This window comes from Moschus berezovskii, chromosome X (genome assembly GCF_049115385.1).
Source record: "Moschus berezovskii isolate FMDL1 chromosome X, NW_MosBer_1.0, whole genome shotgun sequence".
Classification (NCBI taxonomy): domain Eukaryota; kingdom Metazoa; phylum Chordata; class Mammalia; order Artiodactyla; family Moschidae; genus Moschus; species Moschus berezovskii.
The window spans coordinates 53805064-53826488 of record NC_142488.1 but is presented as its reverse complement, the minus strand read 5'-3'; the positions used below and the strand labels follow the sequence as shown (position 1 = coordinate 53826488).

At 41.6% G+C, this 21425-nt stretch overlaps 1 protein-coding gene across 1 annotated transcript; it reads right to left on the bottom strand.

Moving 5' to 3' along the window:
* Positions 1-948: 948 nt before the first annotated feature.
* AKAP4 (A-kinase anchoring protein 4) lies at positions 949-21222 on the bottom strand. Its single transcript, XM_055393752.2, is given in 6 exon segments — positions 949-1212; positions 1441-1806; positions 1808-3583; positions 6372-6473; positions 6696-6746; positions 21127-21222. Coding segments are annotated over 6 exon segments (2547 nt in total). The 3' UTR covers positions 949-1056.
* Positions 21223-21425: the final 203 nt, after the last annotated feature.

Genomic DNA, 21425 nt, shown 5'->3' with positions numbered 1-21425 from the left:
AAATCCCATGGACAGGACTGCAGTCCATGAGGTCGCTAAGAGTTGGACATGACTGAGCGACTTCACTTTCACTTTTCACTTTCATGCATTAGAGAAGGAAACGGCAACCCACTCCAGTGTTCTTGCCTGGAGAATCCCATGGACGGGGGAGCCTGGTGGGCTGCCATCTATGGGGTCGCACTGAGTCGGACAAGACTGAAGCGACTTAGCAGCAGCAGCAGCGGCATAGCATTGTGATGGACTTCTGAGAAGTATACAAGAAATCTAGGAATTTAGTGCTAGTCTCAAAGGAGATATTCGGATTCACATAGGGTGGTTGTGAAGAATTTATCATTCTATAGCTTTGTTCTCTGCAAATTTTTCTCAAACTGCTGGGAAATCTCCTCAGTTGAAGGAAATGACTTATAAGGAAGCTTTGTGTGTGGGGAAGGATTGGATCCTGATGTAGTTCTGGGTGGTGTTTAGCCATGTGTAGTGGACCCTGGGAGTGTATGTGTGTGCATGAGTAATATACTTTCTGAAGTTTGTTTTTCATCTAGGCTCCCATCTTCAAACTCTTAAAAGTGACCAAGAAATCTGCATTCTTGGGATTATAAGGGGGATTATCAAGTTATGTACATAATTCTGGAAGAACAGGGAGGCCATGGTGGCAAACCTCTAAATAACTTGTGGACTGAGATTTGGATAAGCCAAATGACTTAGGAACTTGGACATGGGTTATACCCCTGTGTCTTGGTTGCTTAGAAAATAAACCAGGGTGAGATATGGACACAAGTCCAACACTATCACCATTCCTTGAAACTGGACTTAATAGCCTTAGATATATCTGACCAAGAAAACACTGGCACCACTTACTTTTTTTTTTTTAATTCACTTTCTTGCCCAGCTTGTTGGGACACCCTACATTTGCACAGTCCAACTGCTGATGTATTGGGAAATACAATCACGTAGAGTGCAGTTCACTGGCTTGATGGTAGGGGGTGTTTCAGCTGGGATGGAATGCTGCTGGGGGCAGGGAGTAAATGGAGAGGGAGAGGAGGCAAAGGAGTTGTTGGCTCACAGGTTAGTGAGCAGCCAGTCTAGCAGTTGTTTTCTAGCCATGTTTCCCATGGCTTCATCCAGTTGTTGTTCCTTGGCAAACTTCATGACCTCTTGAAGAAGATCTCCTACACTGTACCCCTTCTCTGCTGCCTTAGCCGAAACTTCAGGAAGCTGCGAGAGAGCAGAGATAGCTTGAATCATGTGATGTTTTTAGAGCCAGGACCCAGAGGGAGAAGGTCACCTACACCCCACCTATCTTTCTGCCTATGATTCTTGGATTAAAGGCTGAAAAGATAGACTGAAGAAAGAATGGACTGCTCTGAGTACAATACTACCTCCCTGTCCCTACCCATTCCAGCCCCCTTTCTTCTTGTTCCTTGTTCTGTCACTATCGCTTACCTTCTCCAGTTGTCCATCATTGTCTCCCATGAAGTAGAGCATGGGTACGTTAAATTGTGAGGCTGCAATCCACTGCAGGACAGCCTGGAGCTGCTTTTGCAAGCTGCTTGTTGAGCACTGATTATTGACGATGACTTCAGGTCCATGAGAGTCTTGGTAGCTCTGACACATCCCAGCTTCGTGACTATATCTGGGGCCACTGGCCTGGGAAAAATTAGAGTTGTTGGATGAGGATGCTTGCTCTTCCAAATCAGTAAGGGCTGCCTCGTTGTTGCTATACTTAGCCATGATAAGGCACAGCTTCATCACAGATTCTACGAGTTGATCTATAAATTGTCGGTTCACTTGCTTCATCACACTGATAAAAGTCAACTTCTCGATTGTCCTGGCCTTGTTCTTCCTCTCTGTCAGTCTTCTTGAACACGGAGGTTGATTTGTTTGTCCTGATCTCGGAATGTTTGTTCTCACCTTCACATAGATCTTCACAACTGAAGCAGCTCTCATTAAGCAGTTTTTGAATAAGTGATAGAACCATGTTTGACATATCCAGCTTCGGGGAATCCAGATGTTGATTGTCCTTCAGAGAGGTGGATGGTCCAGGTGCTCCACGAGTTTCTAGATGTTTCATTGAAAGCGCCTTGGCACTTTGGCTACCTCCACACTTTTCATATTGGGCACTCTGGGTCATATAGCTCATGGTACCAGGTGGACAGTCATCTTCACATTCCTCTTTGCCCTTGGCCTGCTGGGTCAGATGGTACTGGATCAGAATAAGGGCAGAGACAATCAAGTCCTTTGCCAGTGAATCTGTGGAAGGGCTGATCTTCTCTCTCTTTTCCTCCTTATGGGGACAGGTTTTACTAGGCATCTTGCCTTGATTACACTGCTTTTGGTTCCACATAGTCAGGCTCTCCTTGAGGATATGTTCACTGACTTTCTCAGCACTGGTCAAAGACTTGCATTCCTCTTGTTTCACCTTACACTTGTCCTTTCTCTTCATCTCAGCCTTCATAGCTGAAAATTCAAGACTTTGGTTCTTGCATTTGGCATCATGGGATCCGGCTTTCAAGGATGTATATGACAAACACTGAGACTTAGTTTCCTTTTTTTCACCAAGAAGAGCACTGACCAAACGTTTCAGCATAGCCTCCATGATATCAGCAGCGTTTTGTTTCCCATGATGGAACAGATTCCTCTTGACAGCTGAGACAAAGTCTGAGTCGGTCATCAGGACCCCAGTGATGTTATGTAGGTTCTTCATGCAGGAGTCAATCAAATTTGACACAATTTCTTTGGTATATTTCAATAGCACCCTCTTCAGGACCACACAAGCTGGAATTGGTTTCCCAAACCTATGAACTTTCAAGGTTTTCATAACAGAAACCATCATATCAGATGCCACTTGATTGGCATAAACCATGAGTCCTTTGCTGATGGAATCTACAAATTCTTTGCTGTCTTTTTGGCACATCTGTTTGTCTCCGCCTTTGTTCTTGTTGGATAATTCACCATACAGAAAGGTTTCTCGACCACCATCCCTACTTTCCTCCCCAGTGCCCCACATTTCTGCAGAGGTCACTTCTACAGCATCATGGGCCATTTCAGAAGCGATCTTGCTCACAGCACCACGAGGGCTGTTTTTCCCTTTGTCCCCATTGGGTGGATAGATCAAATGATGAAGACATTTGCTCCCACCTTCTAATTTCTCCTTGATTTCCTTAAGGGCCATCTGGATTACCAGAGAAGATAATTGATTGACATAGAAGGAGAGATCATCCATAGAACAGTCTCCATCAGGGGAGATAACTGCCCTCTGATTACTAGCAGATTTGCCTGGAGGAGAAGGACGACTCTGGTTATTGTTGGTGTTTTTGGCTGTTGTCATTTGCAGATGTAGGCTCTGAGGTTCGTTGTTCACATAATCCATGTTCAGGTGATCGGCATAGACGCTGTAGTAGTTCCCAGAAGGCAATTTTTGACAGTTTCCCTCTGTCTCTCCTACTTTATGTTTACAACTGGAGGCTGAGGGGCTCAGTGCATGTTGGAAACCCAGGGCATACTTTTGAAGATGATTCAGAAGCCAATTGAGGACACTTAAAGGATCAGGAGGAGCTTGTTTGAAAAGGCACACTGACCCCTCCGTCTAAAAAAAGAACAACACCCATCCATAAGAGTTTGGATAGGTACTTCTTTCCCCTATTTAGAAAATATATCTCTGAAGTTGCACAGATTAAGGATTTGGCCTTTAGAATTTTTATGGGCACATAACACACAATTATATCCATTAGGACACATTCAAGCACAAGTGGCAGTGACAAAAGCTTAGGGTATATACATTTGTACATTTAACTACATATAAGTGTTATCAGTATATTCTCAATTTCATTTGAGTATGTGAACTTATCATAATATATGTCAAAAATGTGTCAGCGTCTCTGTTGTATGTGTTCAGTTCAGTTCAGTTCAGTCGCTCAGTCATGTCCGACTCTCTGCAACTCCATGAATCACAGCACGCCAGGCCTCCCTGTCCATCACCAACTCCCAGAGTTCACTCAAACTCATGTCCACAGAGTCGGTGATGCCATCCAGCCATCTCATTCTCTGTCGTCCCCCTCTCCTCCCGCTCCCAACCTTTCCCAGAATCAGAGTCTTTTCCAGTGAGTCAACTCGTCACATGAGGTGGCCAAAGTATTGCAGTTTCAGCTTTAGCATCAGTCCTTCCAATGAACACCCAGGACTGATCTCCTTCAGAATGGACTGGTTGGATCTCCTTGCATGCAGTCCAAGAGACTCTCAAGAGTCTTCTCCAACACCACAGTTCAAAAGCATCAATTCTTCAGCGATCAGCTTTCTTCACAGTCCATACATGACCACGGGAAAAACCATTGCCTTGACTAGACGGACCTTGGTTGGCAAAGTAATGTCTCTGCTTTTTAATATACTATCTAGGTTGGTCATAACTTTCCTTCCAAGGAGCAAGCGTCTTTTAATTTCATGGCTGCAATCAGCATCTGCAGTGATTTTGGAGCCCCAAAAAATAAAGTCTGACACTGTTTCCACTTTTTCCCCATCTATTTCCCATGAAGTGATGGGACCAGATGCCATGATCTTTGTTTTCTGAATGTTGAGCTTCAAGCCAACCTTTTCACTCTCCTCTTTCACTTTCATCAAGAGGCTTTTGAGTTCCTCTTCACTTTCTGCCATAAGGGTAGTGTCATCTGCATATCTGAGGTTATTGATATTTCTCCCAGCAACCTTGATTCCAGCTTGTGCTTCTTCTAGCCCAGCGTTCCTCATGATGTACTCTGCATATAAGTTAAATAAGCAAGGTGACAATATACAGTCTTGACGTACTCCTTTTCCTATTTGGAACCAGTCTGTTGTTCCATGTCCAGTTCTGACTGTTGCTTCCTGACCTGCATGCAGGTTTCTCAAGAGGCAGGTCAGGTGGTCTGGTATTCCCATCTCTTTCAGAATGTTCCACAGTTTATTGTGATCCACACAGTCAAAGGCTTTGGCATAGTCAATGAAGCAGAAATAGATGTTTTCCTGGAACTCTCTTGCTTTCTCCATGATCCAGTGGATGTTGGCAATTTGATCTCTGGTGCCTCTGCCTTTTCTAAAACCTGCTTGAACATCTGGGAGTTCACGGTTCACATATTGCTGAAGCCTGGCTTAGAGATTGTTGTATGTGTATATGCACATTAATATATCAAGTCATGAGTGTGAATGTGTCAGTTGATATTGTGTGTGAAAATGTGCCTGTGTGTATGTGTGTGTGTATGTGTGTCAGTACACATGTGTGATGTCACTGTGTGTAAGCATGTGTCATAATGTGCTGACATCATACCCATTATATTATGTCATCTGTATAGGCTAGCATGTGCATGGTAGTATGAATATTCAGTACATATATGTGAATGTAAAAATATTTATGTATATCAGTGTGTCTCTTAATATGCTTGTCACTGCCACATGTAGCTTAAGTTACAATCAAGGAGACCTACACTGTATTTTGTAAATATGGGCTCCTCTTTTAAAAACAAACACCAGGTGTATCCTTCTATTAAGACCCCAAAGTGAAGTTGGCCACCCCTAACTGAACCCAAAACTCTTTGGAGGATATTTTATAACTGGTTTTCCCTTCCTTACAGTCCCCTTTCATCATAATACATGTAAAAAAAATGCTTCAAAGGCATCTGGGGTCAGAAATGATGTTTCTGATCATAATAAGAGCCTAGGAACACAGAACAAGGAATATTTAACTCTTTTGCACTGAAACCAAATATCTTGCTCCAATTATCAGCTACTCTAGGCTTCTAGGACTGTGAGAATTATCATGTGCGCTAATGCCTACCCCAAACCAGCTTACCAGGTATAATTTGGGATATTTATACAAAAACAAAAGAATTCCATATGTGATAGTGGTGTGCAAATGTAATTGATTCAAACTTTTATGGTACCCACTAGCCTAGGTAATCTCTTAGACAACAGGGTGGAGACCAGGCAATTACAGTGTTCGATTGTTGTGGATTCTCTTTTCCATATCTTCTCTATTGTTTTGGACACTGGGCAATGTGGGACACACAAGTCCATTACAGACCAGCAAAGAACATTGCAAATGATCTTGCTTATAAGCCTGTATCTTTGTTAAGAAAAGCACAGAAAGATTCTGTTTGCAGGAGCTACTTGAAATCAAGAAAGGGCATTCTGAGCCTCTGTGATTAGTGTCATTGTGAGATACTGTGAACTTACTGTGGGCATTGAACTTACCGTGACTCTGAACTTAGGCATGTGTCCTCTAGAATGTCATAGTATTAAAATTTGGGGGTTATTTGACAATAGTTCTCTTACTATCTCTGAACCAGAGCCCTCAGATTCAGCACTGAGCTCTGGGAATGAGAAAGGCCACACTCAGAGGCTGTCTATACCTTAGACTGGTCTTGCTTCTCAGTATCCTTGATCACAATAATTTATTTTTCTTCTAGATTCTCCAGGTTTAAGTCACCTCCTGAACTACAACCAGCAGCATCCTATGGAATTGAGATAAGATTCTTGTGAAAAGTTGCTTTTTTGAGATTTCTTCAATCTGGCCTCCTAGGCTACTACTTCAAAGCAAGAATGATGGCTTCCCACCTCAGTCACCCCCACCTTTCCACCCTCTGCCACAACCTTTCCCTTTCTCATGCTGTCACTGATAACCCTTCTCGGCAGCTTCCTGCCCATTCCAACTGAGGGGAGCAGAGGGTATCCACCTGAGAATCTTTATCTTCCATGCTCAGGGTAGACACATCGACAAAGCATATCTGCATCAAATTAGGAGGGTTAATTTTAAAAAGTTCCAGAGAAAAGGCCTTATTTTCCCTGGAAGATGATAGTAGCACCTACTTTATCAGTTCTTGTGAGAATTGATTGAGATAGTGTGTGTAAAGCTTTTAGGAGAGTGCCTGGATATAGTAAAATATGCAATAAACAACAGACAATTGATTTTTATTAGGCAGACAGAATCTTAATGTTACTACATTTCCTAAGTGAGAATACTTACTTGTGAAAGAGAGAGAGTTCAAAATACAGTACCCACATTTACTGAGAAAACCAAAAAGAGAGATGATTTGCCCAACTGACATAAACTCAAAGGTAGAACTTGTATTATAACTGGCTCCCAGTTCGGAGCACTTTCTACTGTTGCCAAAATGTGGTGTTTTTACTATTGATAACATAGATTTTAGGTGGCCCATGGATAAACATTTTTGTGTTTAATAGGTACTTTTTAATTGTTATTCATTAGGATCATATTATGGATAACAGTGTTTAGAATGAAGGTAATTTTTAAATGTAAGTCAATTTTTAAAACATTGTGGAGGAGTTGGTCCTAAGATGGTGGAGGAGTAGGACGGGGAGACCACTTTCTCCCCAACAAATTCATTGAAAGACCATTTGAACGCTGAGCAAATTCCACAAAACAGGCACCCAGAAAGGCAGCCCATTGTCTTGGAAAAGAGAACAAAGGACTGAGTGAATACCAGAGGAGGGCTGTGAACCGGCCCATCCCCCACCAGAGGCAGGGAGACAGGTGGGCGGCAGACAGAGCCGGAAAGGGGCCGAGGCATCCTCTACCAAACTGCAAGCAGGCTTCCAATAGCCAACCAAGACTTCTTGGGATTCTGGATGGTTAACATCTGCTGGGAGGGTTGCAGCCAGAGATCAGCTCCCCAGAAGAGACACACAGCACACCTGAGAGGGTGCGCCAACTGCCACCCAGGAAATCCAGTGGCTGGGACCAGGGAGGCAATAAGACACACCGCACCTGGGGAGAGTGCGCTCGCCAAGCACCTGGTCACCTGAGCTACTCGGACTTGGGAAGGGAACAAAACGCAGGCCCAACCAAGACTGTGCCTTTGTGGAGGACCCGAGAACCTGAACCTGAGCGACTTAGACCTGGGAAGTGCACGCAACCCAGGGCCTGCCTCAGACAGTTCACAGCAGAGCAACCTGAAGCCTGAGCAGTGTAGACTGGAAAAGCACACACGCTGTGAGCGGGCGCAAGCCCAGTGTGACCGAGACACTGTGAGCACTCCCCACACATGCCAGTGAGATTTGTTTGCAGTGTTCCTCCCTCCCCACAGCACAACTGAACAAGTGAGACTAAATAAGTGACGACCTTCACCCCCTTGTGTCAGGGCGGAAATTAGACACTGAAGAGACCTACAAACAGAAGAAGCCAAAATAAACAGAGGGAATCGCCTTGGAAGTGACAGGTGCAACAGACTAAAACCCTGTAGTTAACACCGACTACATTGGAAGGGGCCTACAGATCTTGAGAAGTATAAGCTGGAAAAAGGAACTATCTGAAACTGAACTGACCCCACACTGCCCACAACAGCTCCAGAGAAATTTCTAGATATATTTTTACTATTATCATTTTTGTAATTAAAAAAATTTAGGAGTCCTCTATTACTCCTTTAATTTTCATTTTTATAACCTACTATCACCTTGCAAAAGAAAAAAAAAGACCCTATTTTTAAGGCAAACTTCATATATATTTTTTATAATTTTTGTGATAGTCTCTTGTTTTTTTAATATTGTATTTTTGAGAGTGTAACCTCTACTTTAGATTTTTAATATTTGCTTTGTGGTATTTGTTATCAAATTTGAACCTTTAAGAATCCAATCTTGGGGGCCGGCGGCACAGACACGAGAGACGCCCGGCTCCAGTGGCGCAGACGCGAGAGACGCCCGGCTCCGGCGGCGCAGACGCGAGAGACGCCTGGCTCCGGCGCTACCGACCACGTGCAGAATCGTGGCTGAGAAGAGCTACCCTGCGCCAGGTTTAGGGCGGTGGCCGAGAGGAGCTGTACCATGTCCAGGAGGCGGTGGCTGCTTGGGCACTGGAGGGCCGAGAGGAGCTGATCCACATTCAAAGCAGGAGGGGCGGCCTTGAGGAGATACCCCTCGGCCAAGGTAAGGTACAGTGGCTGCACCTTGCTGGAGCAGCTGGGAAGAGATACTCCACGACCAAGTGGAATATAAGAATCCAGTGTTCTGGGGAGGAAGGAACAAGATGGTGGAGGGATAAGACAGCGAGACCACTTTCTCCCCCACAAATTCATCAAAAGAACATTTGAACGCGGAGTAAAGTCCACAAAACAACTTCTGAATACTGGCAGAGGACATCAGGCTCCCAGAAAAGCAGCCCATTGTCTTCTAAAGGAGAGAGAAGAAATCCAGCTCCACCCACCAGAACACCGACACATGCTTCCCTAACCAGGGAACCCGGACAAGTCACCCGTCCAACCCCACACACAGCGAAGAAACTACATAATAAAGAGAACTCCACAAACTGCAAGAAGAGGGAAAGGCCACCCCAAGCAAAGCAATATAAGCAAGATGAAGAGGCAGAGAAATACCCAGCAAGTAAAGGAACAAGATAATTGCCCACCAACACAAACAAAAGAAGAAGATATAGGGAATTTACCTGATAAAGAATTTCAAATTATGATGGTGAAAATGATTGAAAATCTTGAAAGCAAAATGGAGTTACAGATAAATAACCTGGAGAAAAGGATTGAGAAGATGGAAGAAAGATTTAATAAGGACTTAGAAGAAATAAAAAAGAGTCAATATACAATGAATAATGCAATAGATGAGATCAGAAACACTCTGGAGGGAACAAACAGTAGAATAACAGAGGCAGAAGACAGGATAAGCGAGCTAGAAGATAGAATTGTAGAAATAAATGAAACAGAGAGGAAAAAAGAAAAACGAATTAAAAGAAATGAGGACAATATTAGAGACCTCTGGGACAATGTTAAACGCTCCAACATTCGAATCATAGGAGTCCCAGAAGAAGAAGACAAAACGAAAGACCATGAGAGAATACTTGAGGAGATAATAGTTGAAAACTTCCCTAAAATAGGGAAAGAAATAATCACCCAAGTCCAAGAAACCCAGAGAGTCCCCAACAGGATAAACCCAAGGCGAAATACTCCAAGACACATATTAATCAAATTAACAAAGATCAAACACAAAGAACAAATATTAAAAGCAGCAAGGGAAAAGCAGCAAATAACACATCGTGAGAGACGCCGGCCTGGGCGCAACGAACCATGCAAAGAGGTGCGGCCGTGAGGAGCTACCCCATGCCTGAGGCCAGGGCCGGCGGCCGAGAGGAGCTACCCCACGTCCAACAGGCGGTGGCTGCGCGGGCGCAGGAGGGCCGAGAGGAGCTACTCCGTGTTCAAGGTCAGGAGGGGCGGCCTTGAGGAGATACCCCTCGTCCAAGGTAAGGTACAGCGGCTGCACTTTGCTGGAGCGGCTGTGAAGAGATTTTCCACGACCAAGGTAAGAGAAACCCAAATAAGACAGTAGGTATTGCTAGTGGGCACCAGAGGGCAGACAAACTTAAATCATAATCACAGGAAACTAGCTGATCTGATCACATGGGCCACAGCCAAATGTGGTCCCCTGGAGAAGGGAATGGCAAACCACTTCAGTATACTTGCCTTGAGAACCCCATGAACAGTAACAAAGGGCAAAATGATAGGATACTGAATGAGGAATTCCCCAGGTTGGTAGGTGCCCAGTATGCTACTGGAGCTCAGTGGAGAAATAACTCTAGAAGGAATAAGGGGATGGAGCAAAAGCAAAACCAATACCCAGTTGTGGATGTGACCAATGATAGAAACAAGGTCCGGTGCTGTAAAGAGCAATATTGCATAGGAACCTGGAATGTTAGGTCCATGAATCAAGGCAAATTGGAAGTGGTCAAACAGGAGATGGCAAGAGTGAACGTCGACATTCTAGGAATCAGTGAATTAAAATGGACTGGAATGGGTGAATTTAACTCGGATGACCATTATATCTACTACTGTGGGCAGGAATCCCTTAGAAGAAATGGAGTAGCCATCATGGTCAACAAGAGTGCGAAATGCAGTACTTGGATGCAATCTTAAAAATGACAGGATGATTTCTGTTCATTTCCAAGGCAAACCATTCAATATTACAGTAATCCAGGCCTATGCCCCAACCAGTAATGCTGAAGAAGCCGAAGTTAATCGGTTCTATGAAGACCTACAAGACCTTTTAGAACTAACACCCAAAAAAGATGTCATTTTCATTCTAGGGGACTGGAATGCAAAAGTAGGAAGTCAAGAAACACCTGGAGTAACTGGCAAATTTGGCCTTGGAGCACAGAATGAAGCAGGGCAAAGGCTAATAGAGTTTTGCCAAGAGAATGCACTGGTCATAGCAAACACCCTCTTCCAACAACACAAGAGAAGACTCTACACATGGACATCACCAGATGGTCAACACCGAAATCAGATTGATTATATTCTTTGCAACCAAAGATGGAGAAGCTGTATACAGTTAGCAAAAACAAGACCAGGAGATGACTGTGGCTCAGATCATGAACTCCTTATTGCGAAGTTCAGACTTAAATTGAAGAAAGTAGGGAAAACCACTAGACCATTCAGATATGACCTCAATCAAATCCCTTATGATTATGCAGTGGAAGTGAGAAATAGATTTAAGGGACTAGATCTGATTGATAGAGTGCCTGATGAACTCTGGACGGAGGTTCGTGACATTGTACAGGAGACAGGGACCAAGACCATCCCCATGGAAAAGAAATGCAAAAGAGCGAAATGGCTGTCTGAGGAGGCCTTACAAATAGCTGTGAAAAGAAGAGAGGCGAAAAGCAAAGGAGAAAAGGAAAGATATAAGCATCTGAATGCAGAGTTCCAAAGAATAGCAAGGAGAGATAAGAAAGCCTTCCTCAGTGATCAATGCAAAGAAATAGAGGAAAACAACAGAATAGGAAAAACAAGAGACCTCTTCAAGAAAATTAGAGATTCCAAGGGAACATTTCATGCAAAGATGGGCTCGATAAAGGACAGAAATGGTATGGACCTAACAGAAGCAGAAGATATTAAGAAGAGGTGGCAGGAATACACAGAAGAACTGTACAAAAAAGATCTTCACGACCAAGATAGTCACGATAATGTGATCACTGACCTAGAGCCAGACATCTTGGAATGTGAAATCAAGTGGGCCTTAGAAAGCATCACTACGAACAAAGCTAGTGGAGGTGATGGAATTCCAGTTGAGCTATTTCAAGTCTTGAAAGATGATGCTGTGAAAGTGCTGCACTCAATATGCCAGCAGATTTGGAAAACTCAGCAGTGGCCACAGGACTGGAAGAGGTCAGTCTTCATTCCAATCCCAAAGAAAGGGAATGCCAAAGAATGCTCAAACTACCGCACAATTGCATTCATCTCACACGCTAGTAAAGTCATGCTCAAAATTCTCCAAGCCAGGCTTCAGCAGTATGTAAACCGTGAACTCCCAGATGTTCAAGCAGGTTTTAGAAAAGGCAGAGGCACCAGAGATCAAATTGCCAACATCCGCTGGATCATGGAGAAAGCAAGAGAGTTTCAGAAAAACATCTATTTCTGCTTCATTGACTATGCCAAAGCCTTTGACTGTGTGGATCACAATAAACTGTGGAACATTCTGAAAGAGATGGGAATACCAGACCACCTGACCTGCCTCTTGAGAAACCTGTATGCAGGTCAGGAAGCAACAGTTAGAACCGGACATGGAACAACAGACTGGTTCCAAATAGGAAAAGGTGTACGTCAAGGCTGTATATTGTCACCTTGCTTATTTAACTTATATGCAGAGTACATCATGAGGAACGCTGGGCTGGAAGAAGCACAAGCTGGAATCAAGATTGCTGGGAGAAATATCAATAACCTCATATATGCAGATGACACTACCCTTATGGCAGAAAGTGAAGAGGAACTCAAAAGCCTCTTGATGAAAGTGAAAGAGGAGAGTGAAAAGGTTGGCTTGAAGCTCAACATTCAGAAAACAAAGATCATGGCATCTGGTCCCATCACTTCATGAGAAATAGATGGAAAAACAGTGGAAACAGTGTCAGACTTTGTTTTTTTGGGCTCCAAAATCACTGCAGATGCTGATTGCAGCCATGAAATTAAAAGACGCTTGCTCCTTGGAAGGAAAGTTATGACCAACCTTGATAGTATATTAAAAAGCAGAGACATTACTTTGCCAACCAAGGTCCGTCTAGTCAAGGCAATGGTTTTTCCCGTGGTCATGTATGGATGTGAGAGTTGGACTGTGAAGAAAGCTGATCGCCGAAGAATCGATGCTTTTGAACTGGGGTGTTGGAGAAGACTCTTGAGAGTCCCTTATACTGCAAGGAGATCCAACCAGTCCATTCTAAAGGAGATCAATCCTGGATGTTCATTGGAGGGACTGATGCTAAAGCTGAAACTGCGATACTTTGGCCACCTCATGCGACGAGTTGACTCACTGGAAAGGACTCTGATGCTGGGAAAGGTTGGGGGCGGGAGGAGAAGGGGGCGACGGAGAATGAGATGGCTGGATGGCATCACCGACTCTGTGGACATGAGTTTGAGTGTACTCCGGGAGTTGGTGATGGACAGGGAGGCCTGGCGTGCTGTGATTCATGGGGTCGCGGAGAGTCGGACACGACTGAGCGACTGAACTGAACTGAACTGAACTGAACACATAAGGGGATTCCCATAAGGATAACAGCTGATCTTTCAACAGAAGCTCTTCAGGCCAGAAGGGAGTGGCAAGACATACTTAAAGTGATGAAAGAAAATACCCTACAGCCTAGATTACTATACCCAGCAAGGATCTCATTCAAATATGAAGGAGAAATCAAAAGATTTACAGACAAGCAAAAGCTGAGGGAATTCAGCATCACCAAACCAGCTCTCCAACAAATGCTAAAGGATCTTCTCTAGACAGGAAACACAGAAAGAGTGTATAAACTTGAACCCAAAGCAATAAAGAAAATGGCTACAGGATCATACCTATCAATAATTACCTTAAACGTAAATGGGTTGAAATTTTCAAAAAGGCTAGGAAACAATTCTCATAGCCATCAATAGTTCAGTGTTGAGTTCATGAACAGTTTTTAAAGTTTGGGACAAACTGTAGTATTTGCTATTTGAAGTACTATTTGTAATTGGCATATTACGATGTAACATTGGTCTTCATTTCCAACTTAAAACGCCTAAAAATGCCTAACAGGCTTTTAGATTTGTGAATTTTAGTTGAAATGTATTTTACGATGTTACTAAACCTGCAGAAATATTGAAATATTTCAGAGAACTTATTCACTGTACATTTAATTTATTTTATTTATAAAAGTTATGAACTGTAGAAAGTTTTACTTGTTGGGTCAAATGCTTGTTGCTTCAAATGCTTGTTGCATTTGAAGTGCTAGTTACAAGAAAATCAAATACCTTCAATGTATAAATGCTATTAAGTTTTTAAAGGACTCTGGAGTATAAGTAAGTTTGTTTAAAGAAATTTAGTCTGTTCAACTTGAATCAGCTCTGTCAAACATTAATTAAAAGCCTCATTTAAAATAAAATAAAATAAAGATTAAAAAAAATAAATAAAATTAAATTAAAAAAGAAAAAAAAAAGAATCCAATCTTGAGTACCCAGTTTTACTTAGAAGTGTGATTACTGACTTGATTGCCCTCTCCCCCTTTTGACTCTTCTTTTTCTCCCCCAGGTCACTTCTATCTGCTCTCTCCTCCTTCTCTTCTCTACCCAACCCTGTGAATCTCTGTGGGTGTTCCAGGCTGTGGAGAACACTTAGGCCACTGATTACTGCCTAGATCTGTCTCTCTCCTTTTGATTCCCCCTTTTCTCCTCCTGGTCACCTCTATCTCCTTCCTCCCTCTTCTCTTCTCTATGTAACTCCATGAACCTCTCAGAGGGTTCTGGATTGTGGAGAGCACATGGGGAATTAATTACTGGCTAGATTGCTCTCTCCCCCTTTGATTCCCTCTGCTCCTCCTGGTCACCTCTATCTGCCTCCTCCCTCTTCTCTTCTCCTTGTAACTCTGTGAACCTCTATGGGTGTCCCTCACTGTGGAGAATCTTTTCACCATTAACCTAGATGTTTTATCATTGGTGCTGTATGGATGGAGAAGTCTTGAGGCTACTGTAAGAACAAGACTGAAAACCAGAGGCAGGAGGCTTAAATCCAAAACCTGAGAACACCAGAGAACTCCTGACTCCAGGAAACATTAATGGATAAGAGATCATCCAAAAGCCTCCACACCTACATTGAAACCAAGAATCACCCAAGAGCCAACAAGTTCCAGAGCAAGACATGCCACGCAAATTCTCCAGCAATGCAGGAACGTAGCCCTGAGCTTCGGTATACAGGCTGCCCAAAGTCACACCAAACCCATTGACATCTCAAAAGTCACTACTGGACACCTTATTGCACTCCAGAGAGAAGAAATCCAGCTCCACCCACCAGAACACCTAGGCAAGCTTCCCAAACCAGAAAACCTTGACAAGCCACTAGTCCAACCCCACCCACAGGGAGGAACCTCAACAATAAAGAGAAACCACAAACTGCCAGAATACAGAAAGGCCACCCCCAAATGCAGAAATCTAAACAAGATGAAAAGGCAGAGAAATACTCAGCAGGTAAAGGAACATGGTAAATGCCCACCAAACCAAACAAAAGAGGAGGAGATATGGAGTATAACTGAAAAAGAATGCAGAATAATGATACTAAAGATGATCCAAAATCTTGAAAACAAAATGGAGTTACAGATAAATAGCCTGGAGACAAGCATTGAGAAGATGCAAGAAAGGTTTAACAAGGACCTAGAAGAAATAAAAAAGAGTCAATCAATAATGAATAATGCAATAAATGAGATAAAAAACATTCTGGAGAGAACCAACAGTAGAATAACAAAGGCAGAAAACAGGATAAGTGAGGTAGAAGATAGAATGGTAGAAATAAATGAAGCAGAGAGGAAAAAAGAAAAAAGAATGAAAAGAAATGAGGACAACCTCCGGGACCATGTTAAATGCCCCAACATTTGAATCATAGGAGTCCCAGAAGAAGACAAAAAGAAAGGCCAAGAGGAAATACTTGAGGAGATAATAGTTGAAAACTTCCCTAAAATGGGGAAGGAAATAGTCACCCAAGTCCAAGAAACCCAGAGAGTCCCAAACAGGATAAACCCAAGGAGAAACACCCCAAGACACATATTAATCAAATTAACAAAGATCAATCACAAAGAACAAATATTAAAGGCAGCAAGGGAAAAACAACAAATAACACACAAATGGATTCCCATAAAGATAACAGCTGATCTTTCAATAGAAACACTTCAGGCCAGAAGGGAATGGCAGGACATACTTAAAGTGATGAAAGAGAAAAACCTACACCCCAGATTACTGTACCTAGCAAGTATCTCATTCAAATATGAAGGAGAAATCAAAAGCTTTACAGACAAGCAAAAGCTGAGAGAATTCAGCATCACCAAACCAGCTCTTCAACAAATGCTAAAGGATATTCTTTAGACAGGAAACACAGAAAGGATGTATAAATTTGAACCCAAAACAACAAAGTAAATGGCAATGGGATCATACTTATCAATAATTACCTTAAATGTAAATGGGTTGAATGCCCCAATCAAAAGACAAATACTGGCTGAATGGATACAAAAACAAGACCCCTATATATGTTGTCTACAAGAGACGCACCTCAAAGCAAGGGACACATACAGACTAAAAGTGAAGGGCTGGAAAAAGATATTTCATGCAAATGGACAACAAAAAAAAGCAGGAGTAGCAATACTCATATCATAGACTTTAAAACAAAGGCTGTGAAAAGGGACAAAGAAGAACACTACATAATAATCAAAGGATCAAGCCAAGAAGAAGCTATAACAATTATAAATATATATGCACCCTACATAGGAGCACCACAATATGTAAGGCAAATGCTAACAAGTATGAAAGGGGAAATTAACAACACAATAAAAGTGGGAGACTTTAATACACCACTCACATCTATGGATAGATCAACTAAACAGAAAATAAATAAGGAACACAAGCTTTAAATGATACAATGGACCAGTTAAACCTAATTGATATCTATAGGACATTTCACCCCAAAACAATGAGTTTCACCTTTTTCTCAAGTGCACACAGAACCTTCTCCAGGATAGATCACATCCTGGGCCATAAATCTAGCCTTGGTAAATTAAAAAGAATTGAAATCATTCCAAGCATCTTCTTTGACCACAATGCAGTAAGATTAGATGTCAATTACAGGAGAAAAACTATTAAAAATTCCAACATATGGAGGATCAAGAACATGCTTTGGAATAACCAACAAATCACAGAAGAAATCAAACTATGCATAGAAATGAATGAAAATGAAAACACAACAACCCAAAACCTATGGGACACTGTAAAAGCAGTGCTAGGGGGAAGGTTCATAGCAATACAGGCTTACCTCAAGAAACAAGAAAAAAGTCAAATAAACAACCTGACTCTACACCTAATGCAACTAGAAAATGAAGAAATGAAGAACCCTAGGGTTAGTAGAAGGAAAGAAATCTTAAAAATTAGGGCAGAAATAAATGCAAAAGAAACAGAGGAGACCATAGCAAAAATCAACAAATCTAAAAGCTGGTTCTTCAAGAAGATAAATAAAATAGACAAACCATTAGCCAGACTCTTCAAAAAACAAGGGAGAAGAATCAAATCAACAAAATTAGAAATGAAAATGGAGAAATCACAACAGACAACATAGAAATACAAAGGATCATAAGAGACTACTATCAGCAACCATATGCCAATAAAATGAACAACTTGGAAGAAATGGTCAAATTCTTAGAAAAGTATAACTTTCTGAAATTGAACCAGGAAGAAAGAGAAAATCTTAACAGACCCATCACAAGCACGAAAATTGAAACTGTAATCAGAAATCTTCCAGCAAACAAAAGCCCAGGACCAGGCAGCTTCACAGCTGAATTCTACCAAAAATTTAGAGAAGAGCTAACACCTATCCTACTCGAACTCTGCCAGAAAATTGCAGAGGAAGGTAAACGTCCAAACTCTTTCTATAAGGCCACCATCACCCTAATACCAAAACCAGACAAAGATGCCACAAAAAAAGAAAACTACAGGCCAATATCACTGATGAACATAGATGCAAAAATCCTTAACAAAATTCTAGCAAACAGAATCCAACAACATATTAAAAAGATCATACATCATGACCAAGTGGGCTTTATCCCAAGAATGCAAGGATTCTTCAATATCCACAAATCAATCAATGTAATACACCACATTAACAAAATGAAAGATAAAAACCATATGATTATCTCAATAGATGCAGAGAAAGCCTTTGACAAAATTCAACATCCATTTATGATAAAAACTCTCCAAAAATCAGGACTAGAAGGAACATACCTCAACATAATAAAAGCTATATATGATAAACCCACAGTAAACATTATCCTCAATGGTGAAAAATTGAAAGCATTTCCCCTAAAGTCAGGAACAAGACAAGGGTGCCCACTCTTATCACTACTATTCAACATAGTTTTGGAAGTTTTGGCCATAGCAATCAGAGCAGAAAAAGAAATAAAAAGAATCCAGATTGGAAAAGAAGTAAAACTCTCACTGTTTGCAGATGACATGATCCTCTATATAGAAAACCCTAAAGACTCTACCAGAAAATTACTAGAGCTAATCAATGAACTGAACTGAACTGAATCAATGAATATAGTAAAGTTGCAGGATACAAAATTAACACACAGAAATCCCTTGCATTCCTATATACTAACAATGAGAAAACAGAAAGAGAAATTAAATTAAGGAAACAATTCCATTCACCATTTCAATGAAAAGAATAAAATACTTAGGAATATATCTACCTAAAGAAACAAAAGACCTATATATATAGAAAACTATAAAACACTGATGAAAGAAATCAAAGAGGACATAAATAGATGGAGAAATATACCATGTTCATGGTTTGGAAGAATCAATATAGTGAAAATGAGTATATGCTCCAAAGCAGTCTATAGATTCAATGCAATCCCTATCAAGCTACCAACAGTATTTTTCACAGAACTAGAACAAATAATTTCACAATTTGTATGGAAATACAAAAAAACTCGAAAAGCCAAAGCAGTCTAGAGAAAGAAGAATGGAACTGGAGGAATCAACCTGCCTGACTTCAGGCTATACTACAAAGCTACAGTCATCAAGACAGTATGGTACTGGCACAAAGACAGAAATATAGATCAATGGAACAAAATAGAAAGCGCAGAGATCAATCCACACACCTATGGACACCGTATCTTTGAGAAAGGAGGCAAGAATATACAATGGAGAAAAGACAATCTCTTTAACAAATGGTGCTGGGAAAACTGGTCAACAGGATGGGAACACATGTACACCCATGGTGGATTCATGTTAATGTATGGCAAAACCAAAACAATATTGTAAAGTAAAAACTAAATAAGAAAAACTGAAAAAAATGTTAAAAAGAATGAAACTAGAACACTTTCTAACACCATACACGAAAATGAACTCAAAAGGGTTAAATATCTAATTGTAGGACCAGAAACTATAAAACTCATAAAGGAAAACATAGGCAAAACACTTTCTGACGTAAATCACAGCAGGATCCTCTATGAACCACCTCCCAGAGTAATGGAAATAAAAGCAAAAATAAACAAATGGGACTTAATTAAACTTAAAAGCTTTTGCACAATGAAGCAAACTCTAAGCAAGGTGAAAAGACAGCCTTCAGAATGGGAGAAAAAAATAGCAAATGAAGCAGCTGACAAATAATTAATCTCAAAAATATATAAGCAGCTCCTGCAGCTCAATTCCAGAAGAATAAATGACCCAATCAAAAAATGGGCCAAAGAACTAAATAGACATTTCTCAAGGGAAGACATACAGATGGCTAACAAACACATGAAAAGATGCTCAGCATCACTCATTATCAGAGAAATGCAAATCAAAACACAATGAGGTACCATCTCATGCCAGTCAGAATGGCTGCTATCCAAAAATCTACAAACAATAGATGCTGGAGAGAGTGTGGAGAAAAGGGAACTCTTTAACACTGTTAAAGGGTGGGAATGCAAACTAGTACAGCCACTATGGAGAACAGTGTGGAGATTCCTCAAAAAACTAGAAACAGAACTGCCATATGACCCAGCAATCCCACTGCTGGGCATACACACCGAGGAAACCAGAATTGAAAGAGACAGGTGTACCCTAGTGTTCACCGCAGCACTGTTTACAATAGCCAGGACATGGAGGCAACCTAGATGTCCATCAGCAGATGAATGGATAAGAAAGCTGTGGTACATATACACAATGGAGTATTACTCAGCCATTAAAAAGAATACATTTGAATCAGTTCTAATGAAGTGGATGAAACTGGAGCCTATTATACAGAGTGAAGTAAGCCAGAAAGAAAGACACCAATACAGTATACTAACACATATATATGGAATTTAGAAAGATGGTAACGATAACCCTATATGTAGTACAGTGAAAGAGACACTGATGTATAGAATAGTCTTTTGGACTCTGTGGGAGAGGGCGAGGGTGGAATGATCTGAGAGAATACCAATGAAACATGCATATTATCATATATGAAACAGATCGCCAGTCTAGGTTCGATGCTTGAGACAAGTGCTCAGGGTGACTGCACTGGGATGACCCAAAGGGATGGAATGGGGAGGGAGGTGAGAGGGGGGTTCAGGATGGGGGACACATGTATACCCATGGCTGATTCATGTGAATGAATGGCAAAACCCACTACAATATTGTAATTTAATTCGCCTCCAATTAAAATAAATTTAAAAATACATTGTAGAAATACATATTAAATAACAGTATGAGTGGCGCTTGAATGTGATAAAAAATATGAAGTACTATGTAAAGCACTCTTAATTTGGGAAACATAGCGTGAAGTATTTTGACCCCCTGAGGGAGTCCAGTTTTGGGGCAACTTACTGGTAGCTAGGAGACATCATTATGACTTCAGAGGTGTGAGGTAATAAAGGCTGGTAACTAGGCAACCACCACCCCTCACTCCCCTCAGCCTCCCTCCCCAGCCTGCTCCCCCCGCCCAGATCCTTTACATCACTCATCCGCCCTTAAATTGTCACTGTGTGATCCATGACCACACTGATCCCCCACAGACCTTACTGAGCTTGAATCCTTGGATAGGTCACTATCCATTAGCCTATCCTGGGCTCCAGAATATCTATCCCCAAACACCAATCCTTTCCACTCCTTGGTAGGAGTCATTTTTGTGTCTTACCACTTTCCGGTGCTGATCTTATTGTCCTGTTGGGCTGTAGAGATCAACCTTGCACACGCCCCTGGGGCTGTGTAACCAGTCAATACCATCAGACATCTGGAAAGAGAAATAAAGTAAATCTGAAAGTCTAATATATGATTTTAAGAAACTGAATTGGTTAAGAATCCCTGGAGGGCTTTCTAAAACCCATCTGTGTTTCATATAAGGTTTAGGTTGGGAAGTGATAGGGTAAGCCATGGGGGAAGGACACTCTGAAATGTTTGGACCTGAAGATCAAGATCATTATCTTTTAGCTCAGT